The sequence below is a fragment of the Heterodontus francisci genome, chromosome 3 (assembly GCF_036365525.1).
Source record: "Heterodontus francisci isolate sHetFra1 chromosome 3, sHetFra1.hap1, whole genome shotgun sequence".
In the NCBI taxonomy this organism is placed as follows: Eukaryota; Metazoa; Chordata; class Chondrichthyes; order Heterodontiformes; family Heterodontidae; genus Heterodontus; species Heterodontus francisci.
The window spans coordinates 105066003-105084260 of NC_090373.1; the positions used below are offsets into that span (position 1 = coordinate 105066003).

At 43.5% G+C, this 18258-nt stretch overlaps 1 protein-coding gene across 3 annotated transcripts in view; it reads right to left on the reverse strand.

The window, feature by feature from the left end:
• rnf217 (ring finger protein 217) overlaps positions 1 to 14359 on the reverse strand; it is a 199574-nt gene extending 185215 nt beyond the window's left edge. For all 3 annotated transcript variants that reach the window (XM_068025366.1, XM_068025368.1, XM_068025367.1), the window contains exon 1: positions 13428 to 14359. In XM_068025366.1, the coding sequence (XP_067881467.1) occupies positions 13428 to 14141 (714 nt within the window). In that variant the 5' untranslated portion in view covers positions 14142 to 14359. The remainder of the gene's footprint in view (positions 1 to 13427) is intronic.
• Positions 14360 to 18258: the final 3899 nt, after the last annotated feature.

Sequence of the window (18258 nt, forward strand, 5' to 3'; positions counted from 1 at the left end):
GAGAGAGAGAGAGAGAGTGCGAGAGAGAGAGAGAGAGTGCGAGAGAGAGAGAGAGAGTGCGAGAGAGAGAGAGAGTGCGAGAGAGAGAGAGAGTGCGAGAGAGAGAGAGAGAGTGCGAGAGAGAGAGAGAGAGTGCGAGAGAGAGAGAGAGAGTGCGAGAGAGAGAGAGAGAGTGCGAGAGAGAGTGCGAGAGAGAGAGAGAGAGAGCGTGAGAGAGAGCGTGAGAGAAAGAGAGAGAGAAAGAGAGAGAGCGTGAGAGAGAGAGCGTGAGAGAGAGCGTGAGAGAGAGAGAGAGCGTGAGAGAGAGAGAGAGAGCGTGAGTTTTCACGAGTGACCTTTCACATCATGGACAGATGGTCACATGACTGCCTCTGTGTATTCTCAGGTGCCTTATAATGAGATTCAAGTTTAGGAACTTCAATCTCTCTCCTTCATGTCCCAGGATGGCTTTGAATGTCTTGCTAATGAAAGCAATCTCAGGTAGTTCAATCAACAGAGCAAGCCATTGTTTTGGGTACAAGTTCATCAGATATGTGTCTCCTTTGATGCCTTGGAGTGTGCAAGGTGTTCAAATGCAAATTGTGGTGGCCATTTTGGCTGCCAGCCTTTTTTTTTAAAAAAGGTTAAATACAGGATTCCAGTTCTTTTTGTTTCATTAAAAGTTTAATGTAGGTTTCAAATCAATGAATTAAAAAATCCTCCTTTGGCATAGCAGGTTTTCTTGACAATATTTTCAGTAGGTAAGGGGCCCACTAGAAAGCAATTAGGATCAGAAACCCTGACCAACCTTTCCTCTGTCTAATCTGGGATGGTGTGTCCAGTTGTAGCATCTCTACCATCATTTTGACTGAAATTAGCTAACTCAACACAAATCATGGATTGAACCCGAGAGATTCTTGGTTTGTATAACTCAGCTACTCAATTCTTTAACCAACTGAGCCATTCTGGAGTGATTAAAAAGTAGGAATTAGGAATACAAGAATGACAGAAATAGAAATGTAAATGTTCCCTGCATGGTTAGTCCTTACATGTAGTCACTGGCCTAGATACTGCAGAAAAAAATGTGAATGACACGCCTCGTTATTCATGTGCAAGTTGGTCAGCAACTTGTGGTGAGGAAGAGTTGCACTGTGAATTCCGAAAAACAGTGTCTCACCCTTAAGCTCTGTGTGAATTTTATGAAATTACTGCATTTACATAGAAAATAGGAGTAGGCCATTCAGCCCTTCGAGCCTGCTCCACCATTCATTATGATCATGGCTAATCATCCAACTCAGTAGCCTGTTCCGGCTTTCGCCCCATTCCTTTGAACCCTTTAGACCCAAGAGCAATATCTAACTCCTTCTTGAAAACACACAATGTTCTGGCCTCAACTGCTTTCTGTGGTAGCAAATTCCACAGACTCACCACTCTCTGGGTGAAGAAATTTCTCCTCATCTCAGTACTGAAAGTTTTACCCTGTATCCTTCGACTATGACCCCTGGTTCTGAACTCTCCCACCATTGGGAACATCCTTCCTACATCGACCCTGTCAAGTCCTGTTAGAATTTTATAGGTTACTATGAGATCCCCCCCTCACTCTTCTGAACTCGAGCGAATATAATCCTAACTGACTCAATCTCTCCTCATACGTCAGTCCTGCCATCCCAGGAATCAGTCTGGTAAACCTTCGCTGCACTCCCTCTATAGCAAGAACATCCTTCCTCAGATAAGGAGACCAAAACTGCACACAATATTCCAGGTGTGGCCTCACCAAGGCCCTGTATAATTGCAGCAAGACATCCCTGCTCCTGTACTCAAATCCTCTCGCTAAGAAGGCCAACATACCATTTGCCTTTTTTACCACCTGTTGCACCTGCATGCTTACCTTCAGTGACTGGTGTACGAGAACACCCAGGTCTCGCTGCATATTCCCCTCTTTGTTTATAGCCAGATAATAGTCTGCCTTCCTGTTTTTGCTACCAAAGGGATAACCTCACATTTATCCACATTATACTGCATCTGCTATGCATTAGCCCACTCACTCAACTTGCCCAAATAACCCTGAAGCCTCTCTGCATCCTCCTCACAACTCACCGTCCCACCCAGTTTTGTGTCATCTGCAAATTTGGAGATATTACATTTAGTTCCCTCATCTAAATCATTATTGTATATTGTGAATAGCTGGGGTCCTAGCACCCATCTCTGCGGTAACTCACTCGTCACTGCCTGCCATTCGGAAAAAGACCCATTTATCCCTACTCTTTGTTTCCTGCCCGCCAATTAATTTTCTACCCATCGCAATACACTACCCCCAATCCCATGCGCTTTAATTTTACATACTCTTATGTGGGACTTTGTCTTCTGAAAGTCCAAATAAACCACATCCACTGGCTCCCCCTCATCAACTCTACTAGTTACATGCTCGATGAATTCTAGTAGATTTGTCAAGCATGATTTCCCTTTCGTAAATCCATACTGACTCTGTCCGATTCTACCACTGTTCACTAAGTGCTCTGCTATAAAATCTTTGATAATGGACTCTAGAATGTTCCCCACTACCGACGTCAGGCTGACTGGTCTCTAATTCCCTGCTTTCTCTCTACCTTCTTTTTTAAATAGTGGGGTTACATTAGCTACCCTCCAATCTGTAGGAACTGTTCCAGAGTCTATAGAATCTTGGAAGATGACCAGCAATGCATCCACTATTTCTAGGGACACTTCCTTAAGTACTCTAGATGCAGACCATCAGCCCTGGGGATTTATCGGCCTTCAATCCCATCAATTTCCCCAACACCATTTCTTTACTAATACTGATTTCTATCAGTTCCTCTCTCTCACTAAGCCCTGTGTTCCCCAACATTTCTGATATGATATTTGTGTCCTCCTTTGTGAAGACAGAACCAAAGTATGCATTTAATTGGTCAGCCATTTCTTTATTCCCCATAATAAATTCCCCTATTTCTGACTGTAATGGACCTACATTTGTCTTCACCAATCTTTTTCTCTTCACATACCTATAGAAACCTTTACAGTCAGTTTTTATGTTCCCCACAAGCTTGCTCTTGTACTCTATTTTCCCCTTCTTAATCAATCCCTTGATCCTCCTTTGCTGAATTCTAAACTGCTCCCAATCCTCAGGTCTGTTGTTTTTCCTGGCAAATTTATATGCCTCTTCCTTGGATCTAATGCTATCTCTAATTTCTCTTGTAAGCCATGGTTTGGCTACCTTTCCCGTTTTACTTTTGCGCCAGACAGGGATAAACAATTGTTGTAGTTCATCCACGCGCTCTTTAAATGTTTGCCATTGCCTCTCCACCATCATCCCTTTGTGTAACGTTTCCCAACCCGTCATGGCCAACTCACGCTTCATACCTTCGTAGTTTCCTTTACTAAGATTCAGGACCCTTGTCTCAGAATCAACTACGTCACTCTCCATCTTGATGAAGAATTCTATCATATTGTGGTCGCTCGTCCCCAAGGGGTCTCGCACCACAAGATGGTCAATTATTCCTCTCTTATTACACAATACCCAGTCTAGGAGACCTGTTCTCTAGTTGGTTCCTCAACGTATTGGTCCATCCCGTATACACTCCAAGAATTCCTCCTCCACAGTATTGTGACTAATTTGATTTGCCCAATCTATATGCAGATCAAACTCACCCATAATTACAGATGTTCCTTTATCGTATGCATCTCTAATTTCCTGTTTAATGCCATTCCCAACATCACCACTACAGTTTCGGGGTCCATATACAACCCCCACTCATGTTTTTTTGCCTCTTAGAGTTTCTCAGCTCTACCCATCCAGATTCCACGTTGTTAGAACTAATATCTTTCCTCACTATTGCGTTACTTTCCTCTTTAACCAGCAATGCAACTCCACCGCCTTTTGCTTTTTGTCTGTCCTGCCTAAATACTGAATATCCCTGGATGTTCATTTCCCATCCCTGGTCACCTTGCAGCCATGTCTCTGTAATCCCAACTATATCATACCCATTTACATCTATTTGCATGATTAATATTTTGCTAATACAATATAACTGCCCATTAAACTCACCACAGAAAGTTAAGGATAGTAAATATTGGGATAAGTACCCTTAACGATATGATAATTGTTAATTATTGCTAATCAGTCTTTCTGGCACAGAAAGTGAATAATTATAAATGTGGATTCTCATTCTTGAACCCTTGGAATTTAAAATGTGTCAAATTTTAAATGTTTAAATTATTTTTATTACTTTTCCTTTGTCTCTTTTGTTTTTCTCAATCTATTCTTTTTCCATCCCTTTATTTTTCTTGTTGTACCTGAATTCACCCAGTCTAATTCACCCTCCTTCCAAGTCCTTCCTCTGTTTATTTCTCAAATCCTTTAATCTCAATGATTAAGGAGATACACGGTCTCATTGTTCACCAAGGTCCCAGATGCCTTGTTGCCCTTACCATGCCTTTGTTAACTCACACTTCCAGCAACTTTGTGTTGGTTTTCACATCCTTTGCCCACAAACAAGTCTAATTAAAAGGACAGGCCATGAAATGCCCTGCTCCAGCAAAGTCTCGGCCTATTGTTTTGCATTGGGAACCAGTCAGACAGGCTCAATTATTTGGCCCACAAATATAATCTGACACCAAGGATCCAATCTATTTTGCGGATCCATTCTCAGCTCCTACATTCTTTGAATGCATGGTTGGCACAAGCTCCTCCTGGCTCCACAGTCAGCTAAGTATATTTCATGCGTCAAAGACTGCTGGTTAGGAAGCAGGTAGATCTGGTTTTCCTGGGTGTAGTTGGGACTGGATAACTCAGGGAAAATCACCCTGCAGTGGGGGAGGGGGGAAAGAGGGTGGTCTCAAACAACCATTAGGCCCCTTATTTACATGAACACTGCACAGTGATTATTTGGCCTTTACCAATATGGCAGGTGGCATGCTTCTTTCTCGTAATGAGTGTGCGCTTCCTGCCAGCAATATTGGAGGCTTAGGAGGTCGATCAGTACCCGAAATATATAGACCGCAATATATTTACAATCATGCTACTACTGCATTGCACTTTGTGGGCTAGAGAAAGAAGTTCAAAGCTATCTTTGCATTGATGGTGAGTTATAAATTACTTTTTTTTTACAATTTCAAAAGGCCATACAAACATCAAATTGCAAGAAAGAATAAACTTACAGTTATTAGTAAGGATTTTTGAAACTTTGCGTGTACTATCTCTTCCCTTTGATCCAACATTGATGACCATGCCTTCAACCGCCTAGGCCTCACACACTGGAATTCCTCTCTTAAGCCCCTATACCACTCAATCTCTCTCTCCTCTGTTAAGATTTTTCTTAAAACCCAACTCTTTAACTAAACATTAGGTCACTCCTCCCAATATCTCCTTCTCTGACTTGATGTCCATTGATTTCTGATTATGCCTCTGAAGCACTTTGAAACAAATTTCTATATTAAAAGGTGCTATATAAATGCAAGTTGATGCTGTTGTTGCATTGCATGGATACAAGATGCAGAGCATAACTATAGCTAAACCAGTTCTAATTCATCATTTTGTGTCAGTGCAAAACCACTTAGATCATGCAGTCACACACCACTTCAGCTTCACACTTGTCGCATGTAACTGCATCCTATTTTTTACACATTAAAATTAAAGATTATGAAGAACTCAGGTGTTCTGCTGGATTGCCTTTATGTTTCTAATATTACAAAGTATCTGACTGTTCCCTCAACCTTTTTTTTGGAACAGAAATATCCCCAGCAGTCATGGGTCAAAGTTCTATGTGTGGGTTTAAGTAAATATGTGCAATGGTCTACTTTGTCTAATTGGAGAATATGAGTGAGGCAGTGTAATGACTTGGTGCTACATGATCACCACCGTAAAAAGAGAACTGATGTGAAATTAGTAGGTGTCTGAAATCATTTACTACTAAATTTTAAATTAAACATCACTAGACTACAGGTGACACATTCTGGAGTTCTGCTATGACCATGTCAAGGAGGCTGAGGCAAAGTTTCAATCTTGAGAAAAATTCAAAGTCCTGATGTTACAGACCTTCTAAATGTAGTTGGGAATTTTGGAGCAGCACATCAGTTACTAACTTATTAGCTAGTGTTCAATTGTGAAGGTTTTGAGGTCATATAAATTTTTGTAGACATAATTTCATGAGAGCTACAGATCACTTATCTGGAATCTAAATTATAAATTCAGGCCCTCCTCCTAAAAAAAAATCAAATGGAGGCAGACAGAAGAGTTAGATATGCTCCTCTGTCTTTGAACATTTCAGAAAAAAATCAGCATCATCATCAAGCAGGTTTCCCCACTTTATATTCATAAGTTTTTTCACAAATTAGGTAAGAGAAAAGCATAACCCATAATTGCTAACTTGAATACTTTACTCTTTAACTTTATATAAATAATGATTCACTCTCAAATTCCAGAGTCTTCTTTTAAAGTTGGTGGAAAATAGAGTCCCTTCAAAAATTGGATATCAGTGAAGTGGACTCCAAATATATATACATTTGAACACTGGTATGATGGGATCTGTTTCATGCTCCAACAGCTAATGAAATTTAATACAGAGTGCCTTCAGCTTGGTATGTCAGCCTCAGATAAGATTCAGATCTTTGCCTGTATATCACAGCCACTTGGTAGCACAGTAACAAATTAGTTGCCAATTTAGGGACATAATTTTTTTTTAAAAGAACAAACACGATTATTCAGAGAAGTTGGAAAACTATGGGCAGAATAAAATTCTTGGAGGTGGGCATAGAGGTGGGGAGTCCTGATATTGACCAGACCTTTTGCCATTTTGTCTGGGGTGGGGAGAGCCGAGGGCAGCCTTCCTGCCACATGCCAATTGAGACTCATCCTACCTCCATTTTGAGGAAGGGGCGCGCCACCGTTGAGAGACGCTGCCTCCTAGTGGTGGGGGGGGGGTGCCCTCCTTCGGGGGCAATCCAGGGACCCCAGAAGGCCACCTCGGCAGCAATCGCTCCCCCCCCACAACACCCCCCCCCCGTCCCCACCACCTGCCAGAATGGCCCCGCAAAACCAACCCACTCACCTTTCCCAGGGTCTCCTTCTTCTTTGGTGCTTCCAATTGGTCGGGAGCTTGTCCTTTAAAGGGAAGGCATCTTTAATGTCAGGCAGTTCTTTGCCTGCCCACCATGAAATGGCTTTGAGGGTCCGAAGGAGGGCTGAGACGGGGTCTCCCCCTGCCTTCTGGCCCACTGCCAGGACCCCTGTTTCAAGAATAAAATGCAGTCCTATGTTATCAACTTGTAATTTTCCACCGATAACCATTCTTCTGTGTACTAATGATGTAATTTAACAAAGATCTGTGTATTTTGCACACATGAAGGTGAATTTACAGCACACAAACAGGCCATTTGGCACAACTGGTCCGTGCTGCTATTTATTCTCTATACAAGCCTTCTCCCACTTTACTTCATCTAATCTTATCAGTACATTCTTCTCTTGCTTTTGCCCTCATGTGCTTTTCTAGCTTCCCCTTAAATGTACCTATGCTATTAGCCCCAACTTCACCTCCTTGTGGCAGTGAGTTCCATATTCATACCACACTTTGGGTAAAGCGGTGTCTCCCGAATTCCTTATTGGATTTATTAGTTATTATCTATATTTATGAACCTTCTTTTGGACTCCCTACAGGTGGAAACATCATCTCTAGGTCTACTTTATCAAACACTTCCGTAATTTTAAAGGCCTCTATGAGGTCACCCCTCAGCCTTCTCTTTTCTAGAAAAAAAAAGACCCAATCTGTTCAGTTTTTTCTTATAAATATAGCCTCTCAGGTCTGCTATCAGCTTTGGATTAAAAGGGCAAAAAATTTTACTTTTCCATTTCTGGCAGTTGGGCGGCACAGTGGTTAGCACTGCAGTCTCAGCTCCAGCGACCCGGGTTCAGTTCTGGGTACTGCCTGTGAGGAGTTTGCAAGTTCTCCTTGTGACCGCGTGGGTTTCCGTTGGGTGCTCCGGTTTCCTCCCACAGCCAAAGACTTGCAGGTTGATAGGTAAATTGGTCATTGTAAATTGCCCCTAGTGTAGGTAGGTGGTAGGCGAATGGTGGGGATGTGGTAGGGAATATGGGATTAATGTAGGATTAGTATAAATGTTGTTAGTTGCACAGACTCGGTGGGCCGAAGGGCCTGTTTCAGTGCTGTATCTCTAAATAAAATAAAATAAAATAAAAACATTAACATTACTCTTACATCAGGTATGCCATGGTGATCTACTTCAGAATAAAACTCTGACAAAAATGTTACAACTCCAAACTTAGAAGAATGCCTCCAACTTTTGAGTATGTTTGCCAGCTTAAGTGCAGTTTTGTGCCATCAAGTTCAAATGCACTAGGCACTGGATTAGATCTTTTCAAATGCACTTTATGTAGTATTCTTACAGCCAGAAGACAGAGGACACTAACTGGATTTGAATCCAGATCTCAGAGGGCATGGACATGGTCTAACCCAATGCACCATCCAGCCTGTCTGACAACTTTTTTTTACAATTGTCAACTTTTCCCAACAATATATTTCGCTGACTGGACAATAACCAGAATTTTGCACTACACAACATCCTCTTCAAAAAATTATTTTGAATTTTGTGGGGTAGTGCTTTTAAAAAAAAAAAAATCATTTTATGGGATGTGAGCATTGCTAGCAAGGTCAGCATTTATTGCCCATCCCTTATTGCTCGAGAAGGTGGTGGTGAGCCAACTTCACGTACCGCTGCAGTCCATGTACTGTAGGTACACCCACAGTGCTGTTAGGGAGGGAGTTCCAGGATGTTGACCCAGTGACAGTGAAGGAACAGTGATATAGTTTCAAGTCAGGATGGTGTGTGACTTAGAGGGGAACTTGCAGGTGGTGGTGTTCCCATGAGTCTGCTGCCCTTGTTCTTATGGTGGGAGAGGTCAAGGATTTGGAAGATGCTGTTGAAGGAGGCATGGCGAGCTGTTGCAGTGCATCTTGTAGATGGTACACAATGCTGCTACTGTGCGCTGGTGATGGAAGTAGATGTTTAAGGTGGTGGATGGGGTGCCGATCAAGCAGGTTGCTTTGTCCTCAATAACGTTGAGATTTTTGAGTGTTATTGGAGCTCCACTCATCCAGGCAACTGAGACATATTCCATCACACCCCTGACTTGTGTCTTGTAGATGGTGGACAGGCTTTGGTGAGTCAGGAGCTTTGCTACTCACTTTTTATCACAGTGATCATTTAGGAATGCTGTGGATCAGAATGTGGTGCTATTCCAGCCAACATTAGCAGCATCCAGGTCTTGGAACACGATGTACATCCTGTCTGGAGATATGTGCAGGTGCTTGTTGAGCAGCTCGAACAGAATTTTGGAGTAAGTTTTGTTCTGCTTGCTGCCGATTTTGCCGATGTTGGAGAATTCCCAGCCTCTGACTTGCTCTTGTAGCCAAAGTATTTATATGGCTGGTTCAGTTTAGTTTCTAGTTAATGGCAACCCCCTCCAGAATGCCGATAATGGGGGATTCACCGATGGTAATGCCATTGAATGTGAAGGGGAGGTGGTCAGACTCTCTCTTGTTGGAGATGGTCATTGCCTGGCACTTGTGTGGCACGAATGCTACTTGCCACTTATCAGCCCAAGCTTGAATGTTGTCTAGATCTTGCTGCATGCGGGCAGACTACTTCAATACCTAAAGAGTGTGAATGGTGCTGAACATTGTGCAATCATCAGTGAACATCCCCACTTCTGACCTTATGATGGAGGGAAAGTCATGATGAAGCATCTGAAGACGGCTGAGCCGAGGACACTACCCGGAGGATCTCCTGCAGTGATGTCCTAGGACTGAGATGATTGACCTCCAACAACCACAACCATCTACCTTTGTGCTAAGTATAACTCCAAGCAGTGAAGAGTTTTCCACATGGATTCTCAGACTTCAATTTTGCTTGGGCTCCCCGATGCCATACTTGGTCAAATGCTCCTTTGGTGTCAAGGGCAGTCACTCTCACCTCGCCTTTGGAATTCAGCTCTTTTAGCCTTGCTTCAAACAAGGCTGTAATGCGATCTGGAGCCAAGTGGTCCTGGCAGAACTCAAACTGAACATTGGCGAGCAAGTTATTGCTTAGTTAGTGCCACATGATAGCATTATTAATGACATCTTCGATCACTTTGCTGATGATTGAGAGTAGTCTGATGGGGCAGTAATTGGTCGGATTGGATTTGTCCTGCTTTTTGTGAACAGGAGATACCTGGGCAATTTTTCATGTTGCCATGTAGATGCCAGTGTTGTAGCTGTACTGGAACAGCTTGGCTATAAGTGCGGCTAGTCCTGGATCACAAGTCCTCAACGCTAGTCAGGATGTTGCTGCGGCTCGTAGCCTTTGCTGTATCCAGTGCCTTCAGCTATTTCTTGATATCACGTGGAGTGAATCAGATTGGCTGAAGACTACATCTGTGATGCTGGAGACCTCAGGAGGAGGCTGAGATGGATCATTCACTCGGCACTTCTGGCCGAAGATGGTTGCAAATACTTCAGCCTTATCTTTTGCACTGATGTGCTGGCCCCCAACCAACAACCCCCCCCCCCACCCCACCCCACCCCCCAATCACTGAGGATGCGGATATTTGTGGAGCCACCTCCCTCAGTTGGTTATTTAACTGTCCACTACCATTCACAACTGGATATGACAGGACTGCAGAGCTTTGATCTGATCCGATGGTTGTGGGACCGCTTAGCTCAGTCTATTGCATGCTGCTTCTACTGTTTAGCATGTTTGGTGTCCTATGTTGTAGCTTCACTATGTTGACATCTCATTTTAAGAATGCCTGATGCTACTCCTGCATGCTCTCCCACCCTCCTCATTGAACCAAGCTTGGTCCCCTGGCCTGATGGTAATGGTAGAGCCTTGATGACCAATTATTTCTTACTTGAATACTGCTAATCATTGAAAGGATTAAAAAGGAACATACAAATGAACTGAAACAAAATATAGTCGTAAAATGGATACTACTTCCTGGTTCAGCATATTACACAGCTAATATTTTGTATTTGATACATATCAGGTTTGCAATTAATGGACTGAAGGAGAAACAGATTGTAGTATTTGTTTTGGCAATAACATGATACCAATGTGGAACTTTATATCTGAATAATTAAATTGACAGGATAAATAATACACAAAAAAAAAATCAAAAAAGGTCCATCATTTTCAAACTGTAGCCAACAATTTGGACATACTTTTGAGGCTGAAATACAGACCTAATTTGAACTGGAACTTGAAGTGCGAATTGTTACATTTTAGTAAGAAGCATGAAGTGATACATTTTGGCAGGAAGAACAAGGAAAGACAATATAAAATAAAGAATACAATTCTAAAGTGGGTGCAGGAGCAGAGGGGCCTGGGGATTTATGTGCACAAAGCACTGAAGGTGGCAGGGCAAGTTGAGAAAGTGGTTAAAAAGGCATACGGGATCCTTGGCTTTATAAGTAGAAGCAAAGAGTATAAAAGCAAGGAAGTTATGGTGAACCTTTCTAAAGCACTGGTTTGGCCTCAACTGGAGTATTTACTCCACTTATGGGCACCACACTTTAGGAAGGAGGTGAAGGCACTGGAGAGGGTGCAGAAAAGGTTCATGAGAATGGCTCCCGGGATGAGGGACTTCAGTGATGAGAACAGAACGGAGAAGCTGGGGTTGTTCTCCTTAGAAAAGAGAAGGTTGAGAGTGGATTTGATAGATGTGTTCAAAATCATGAGGCACATGCAATGCACTGCCTGAGAGTGTGGTGGAGGCATCTTCAATGGTGGTTTTCAAAAGAGAATTGGATAATTACCTGAAGAGAAATGATTTGCAGTACTGTGACGAAAAGACAGGGGAGTGGGACTAAGTGAGTTGCTCTTACAGAGAGCTGCAATGGACATGATGGGCCAAATGGTCTCCTTCTGCACTGTAACCATTCTATGATAAAGGTGCTTAAAATTGTCTTGCAGAAAATCAAGTTTTATTTTGTGAAGTGCTATTATTTCCACCTCTACAGATCAAATGTACTGTACAACCTGCAACCACTGGTTTCTGTCCAGGCAATCAGATGATTAACATTCTTTTGACAGATATAGAATCAATTAACTACAAATGCACAGCCAGGTATCTTCAGGGTACCACAGCAAACTACATTAATTTCAAATAGGCTGATTATGTTTTCTGGCATTTACCTTTGAAAGTATTGTTTTAGAAAGCAAGTAAAATATCATGGATTAAAAGGAAAAACAAAGAAGATGAATGTGGAAGAGGATACCATCAAACAAAAGTAAGCTATTGTAAATATAAACAGACAAGTTTAAGCTTTCACATTTTGCTCGCAGACTAGTGTCTGGTTTTCCAGATCTTCAGACCACCATAACTGAGCTCTTGATATGGTTGCACAACTGACAGGCAGAATTGGAAGAAAATGCTTTACATTTAGGATACTGAACTAAGCATTTTAAGAAACTGAGATGTTGTTACCTACTTCCATTTATTTTATAAAGCACAGAAGTAGTTTATGATAAAATCATACCATCATAGAAATTTCAGCAAGTGCCAGTTGCATATTAGAACTATCTGCTTGAATCCTATTTTTCTGCTCTTCTTCCTATACCCCTTTAATATATTTATTTAACTATTTATCTAATTCCCACTAAAAAAAATTCAAAACTGATTTGGCCTCAAATGTATTCCATATCCTAAATCACAACCTTGTCTGAAAAAAGCCCGACTTCCTTTTATGTTTCTAGTGCTAATCCTAGATGGATGCCCCAAATTCACCTTTATTTGCAGAAAGGAACACGTTCAATTCGGGTATTAATGAGTTGAAAAAAATGAATTCTAACTTTACTGAAAGTTGGTGCAACGTGTTAATTTGTTGTTGACTATCTGCAATATAACAGAAAATACCACGAAGATTACACTGCCTTTTTTAAAGCAAACACACACTCATCCTGAACAGATCTCAGTAATCGAGTGGAGACACAGAACAGACTTCCCTCAACTTGATTTAATCTTATAAATAATCCACCCGCTGAATGCCAACTAACTTTGTTGATTGCAGTTGCACTGAACTAATTTCATAACATTCCCAAACCTATGAAAAAGGAAGCACTGATTTATTTACACCATCTAAAGTCGACCGAAACAAAAATATTTATATCGGATTAGAAAGCAAAAGTGCGCTCAAGGCCAACACCAATCGATTTTAAATTCTGTTAATAGCAAACAAGTTGCTTTGAAAAGGGATAGTTGTAGCACAACTTAAATGTAAACATAAGATACCATCCATGAATTATGCATGTGACCTGTAAAACTTCATGTAGCAATTAAGGTTTCATTATCAGTCCCTGTAGGGTTATGGTTTCTTGCATTGTCTGCGCGAAAGGGAACGCCTAAAGTTACTGTTCTGGCAAGTGTGACGGATGGGAATTACCTGATTGCTAAGATATCTTTTCAAACACTCTTCGCACACAGCCTTTTTGCAACATGGAAGTGGCCGAATAGGTTTGTCATCCAGGCAAACTCGACAGGTCAAAATTATAAAATGTTTATACTCTCCGGCATAAGGGGTTGCCAACGAATGAATGTCGATCTGCCGGGAGATACTGAAAGGTTCCCTCATGGAAGGTCCCAAAACCGCCAGTGTCGGGGACGGGGTGGCATCCCGATCCGTCTGTCGACTGAAAGCAGTCGGTGTGGCTCGGCCTGAGTCAGAGGGATCATTGATTTGTTCCCCTGTCTCGTCTTCCACCACCGAGCTCTGGTAATTCTCGTTTTCCACACAGTACACAGTGCAGTAAATGTGCTGCGAGCGCTCTGAGCCCGGCTGCTTGTGCCTATGCTCGGTAGCTGGCGGCCACAGCGCGAGCCCGGGAGCAGGCGCGAGGCAGCTGGAAGGTTCCTCCTGATTGTCCTGCCGGCCAGCTGCAACATTCTCCATTCCAATTCCATCCGGGCCACGTTCCATCGCCTGGCTACTCCCGACCGCATCTTCATCCTCGCTGGACGGAAGCATGTCTCTCCCATCTCTCACACTTTCATCTTCCATTCCTGACTCCAATCCCATAGGCACAGGTCGAAACAAACCTAGTCCTGCATCTGCTTCCGGGTCCGAAACCTTTTTTTTCACGATCGCTACTGAAAACATCCACTCACACTTTGTTTTGGTGGTGGAGGGGGTGTCCACCTTTCTTTTAAATGCAACATCTCAGGAATGTCGTCTTTCTCCTTCCCGTAATTGCATCCTTTTTCAGAACACAGATCAAACTTCAATTCCACGCCGATTTGCAAAAGGTAGATGAAGACAAGTTCAAAAATCCGGAGTTCCCTTGAAGTTACCGTGCAGGCTGTTTCCCTAATTCATACTTTCACAACAAACTCGGGTTCGTTCAGCTCGGCGCTTACTGTATTTACCGTGATAGACAGGCACATTTCAATTACCGTAATTATCAGGGTAAAGCTGCTAGAAATGTCACTGGAAGAAACGATGTGATTGGTGTTCGTTGAACTGATACAACGCCGGGTAGCCACTGAACTGAAGATGTCTATTTTGACACACAACAGTGATTCCTGGGAAACCTGACAAGTGTTTCCCATATTTTGGTTAGGGCACCAGGTGCTTACTAATGCTCAGTTTGAGTTCTGCCAGGGACACTCAACTCCAGATGTCATTACAGTCTAGGGCCAAACATGGACAAAAGAGCTGAATTTAGGAGGCAAGATGAGAGTGACTGCCCATGACATCAAGGTCGCATTATACCAAGTGTAGCATCAAGGAGTCCTAGTAAAATTGAAGTCAAAGGGAATCAGGGGGCAAATTCTCCACTGGTTGGAGTCATACCTAGCACAAAGGAGCCCAATCATCTCAGCCTGAGGACATCACTACAGGAGTTCCTCAGGAAAGTGGGGAGGCAGTGGCGTAGTGGTAATGCCACTGGACTAGTAACCCAGAAGCCCAGGCTAATGCTCTGGGAACATGGGTTTGAATCCCACCACAGCAGCTGGTGAAATTTGAATTCAATTAATAAAATCTAGAATTAAAAAATGTAAAATCACGAATAAAGATGTTGTTCTTACCTGATCTGGCCTACATGTGACTCCAGACCTCTTGACTCTTAAATGACCTCTGAAAAGGCCTAGCAAGCTACTCGGTTGTATCAAACCGCGACAAAGTCTAAGAAAAGGAATGAAACCAGACAGACCACCTGGCATTGACCTATGCACTGGAGACGACAACAGCAAACGATAAAAACAAACCTGTTGACCCCGCAAAGTCCTCTTTAGTAACATCTAGGGGCTTGAATCATACCTTATAGACAATGTCCCAGACACCACCATCACTATCCCTGGGGCCCATCCCACCGGCAGGACAGACCCACCAGATGTGCTGGCAAATTGGGAGGAGTTAACTTGAAAGTCCTCAACATTGACTCCAGACCTCATGAAGTCCCATGACATCAGGTCAAACATGGGCAAGGAAACCTCCTGGTGATTACCACCTGCCGCCCCTCCCTCGGCTGATGATCAGTGTTTCTCCATGTTGAATACCAATTAAAAGAAGCACTGAGGGTAGCAAGGGCACAGAATGTACTCTGGGTGGGGGACTTTAATGTCCATCATCAAGAGTGGCTCGGTAGCACCACTGCTAGCCGAATCCTAACGGACATAGCTGCTAGACTGTGTCTGTGGCAGGTGATGAGGGAACCAACAAAAGGGAAAAACCTACATGACCTCGTCCTCTCCAATCTACCTTTTGCAGATGCATCTGTCCATGACCGTATTGGTAGGAGTGACTACCTCACAGTCCTTGTGGAACAAAGTCCACAGTGGCGCAGTGGTTAGCATCGCAGCCTCACAGCTCCAGCGACCCGGGTTCAGTTCTGGTTACTGCCTGTGTGGAGTTTGCAAGTTCTCCCTGTGTCTGCGTGGGTTTCCGCTGGGTGCTCCGGTTTCCTCCCACAGCCAAAGACTTGCTGGTTGATATGTAAATTGGCCATTGTAAATTGCCCCTAGTGTAGGTAGGTGATAGGAGAATGGTGGGGATGTGGTCGAGAATATGGGGTTAATGTAGGATTAGTATAAATGGGTGGTTGTTGGTCAGCACAGATTCGGTGGGCCAAAGGGCCTGTTTCAGTGCTGTATCTCTAAATAAATAAATAAAGTCCTATCTTCAGTTTGAAGATACCCACCATGGTGTTGGGTGGCACTACTACCGTGCTAAATGGGACAGATTTCAAACAGGTCTAACAACTCAAAACTGGGCATCCATGAGGCGCTGTGGGCCATCAGCAACTGGAGAATTGTACTCAACCACAATCTGTAACCTCCTGTCTCGACATGTCCCCACTCTACCATTACCATGAAACCTAGGGATCAACCCTGGTTCAATGAAGAGTGCAGGAGGGCATGCCAGGAGCAGCACCAGGCATAGCTAAAAATGAGATGTCAGCCAGGACTACTTGCATGCCAAACAGCAGAAGCAGCATGCAATAAACAGGGCTAAGCGATCCCATAATCAATAGTTCAGATCTAAGTTTTGAAGCCCTGCTACATCCAGTTGTGAATGGTGGTGGACAATTGAACAACCAACAGGAGGAGGATGCTCTGCAAATATTCCAATCCTCAATGATGGGGAAGTCCAGCACATGCAAAAGACAAGGCTGAAGAATTTGCATCCATCTTCAGCCAGAAGTGCCGAGTGGATGATCCATCTCAGCCTCCTCCTGAGGTCCCCAGCGTCACACTTGCCAGTCTTTGGCCAATTCGATTCATTCCACATGATATCAAGAAATGGCTGAAGGCACTGGATACTGCAAAAGTTATGAGCCTTGACAACATTCCGGCAATGGTACTGAAGACTTGTGCTCCAGAACTAGCCGCGCCCTTAGCCAAGCTGTTCCAGTACAGCTACAACACTGGCATCTACCCAGCAATGTGGAAAATTGCCCTGGTATGTCCTGTACACAAACAGCAGGACAAATCTAATCCGGCCAATTACCGCCCCATTCGTCTACTCTCAATCATCAGTAAAGTGATGGAAGGTGTCATTGACAGTGCTATCAAGCGGCACTTGCTTAGCAATAACTTGCTCACTGACGCTCAGTTTGGGTTCCGCCAGGGTCACTCAGATCCAGACCTCATTACAGCCTTGGTTCAAACATGGACAAAAGAGCTGAACTCCAGAGGTGAGGTGAGTGTGACTGCCCTTAATGTGAAGGCAGCATTTGATTGAGTTTGCATCAAGGAGCCCTAGCAAAACTGGAGTCAATGGGAGTCAGGGAGAAAACTCTCCAGTGGTTGGAATCATCCCCAGCACAAAGGAAGATTGCTGTGATTGTTAGAGGTCAATCATTTCAGACCCAGGACATCACTGCAGGAGTTCCTCAGGGTAGTGTCCTAGGCCTAAGGTCAGAAGTGGAGATGTTTGCTGTTGATTGCACAGTGTTCAGTATCATTTGCAGCTCCTCAGATACTGAAGCAGTCCGCTCCCGCATGTGGCAAGATCATGCTAGGACTGATAAGTGGCAAGTGACATTCACATCACACAAGTGTCAGGCAATGACCATCTCCAACAAGACAGAATCTAACCAACTCCCCTAGACATTCAACAGCATGACCATTGCTGAATGCCCCACCATCAACAATCTGGGGTTACCATTGATCAGAAACTTAGCTGGCCCTGACATATAAATAGGCTGTCTACAAGAGCAGGTCAGAAGCTGGGAATTCCATGGTCAGTAACCCACCTCCTGACTCTCCAAAGCCTGTCCACAATCTACAAGGCACAAGTCAGGAGTGTGTTGGAATTTTCTCCACTTGCTTGGATGAGTGCAACTCCAACAACACTCAAGAAGCTCGACACCAAGACAAAGCAGCCTGCTTGATCAGCACCCCATCCACCACATTAAACATTCACTCTCTCCACCACTGGCAACAGTGGCAGCAGTGTGTACCATATGCAAGATGCACTGCAGCAACTCACCAAGGCTCCTTCAATAGGACCTTCCAAATCCATGATCTCTACCATCTAGAAGGACAAGGGCAGCAGATGCGTGGGAACACCATCTCCTGCAAGTTCCCCTCCAAGTCACACACCATCCTGACTTGGAACTATATTGATATTCCTTCACCGTCATTGAGTAAAAACCCTGGAACTCCCTTCCTAACAGCACTGTGGGTGCACCTACAGCATAAGTTCAGCAGCGATTGTAGAAGGTGGCTCAGCACCGCCTCCTCAAGGGCAATTAGGGATGGGCAATAAATGC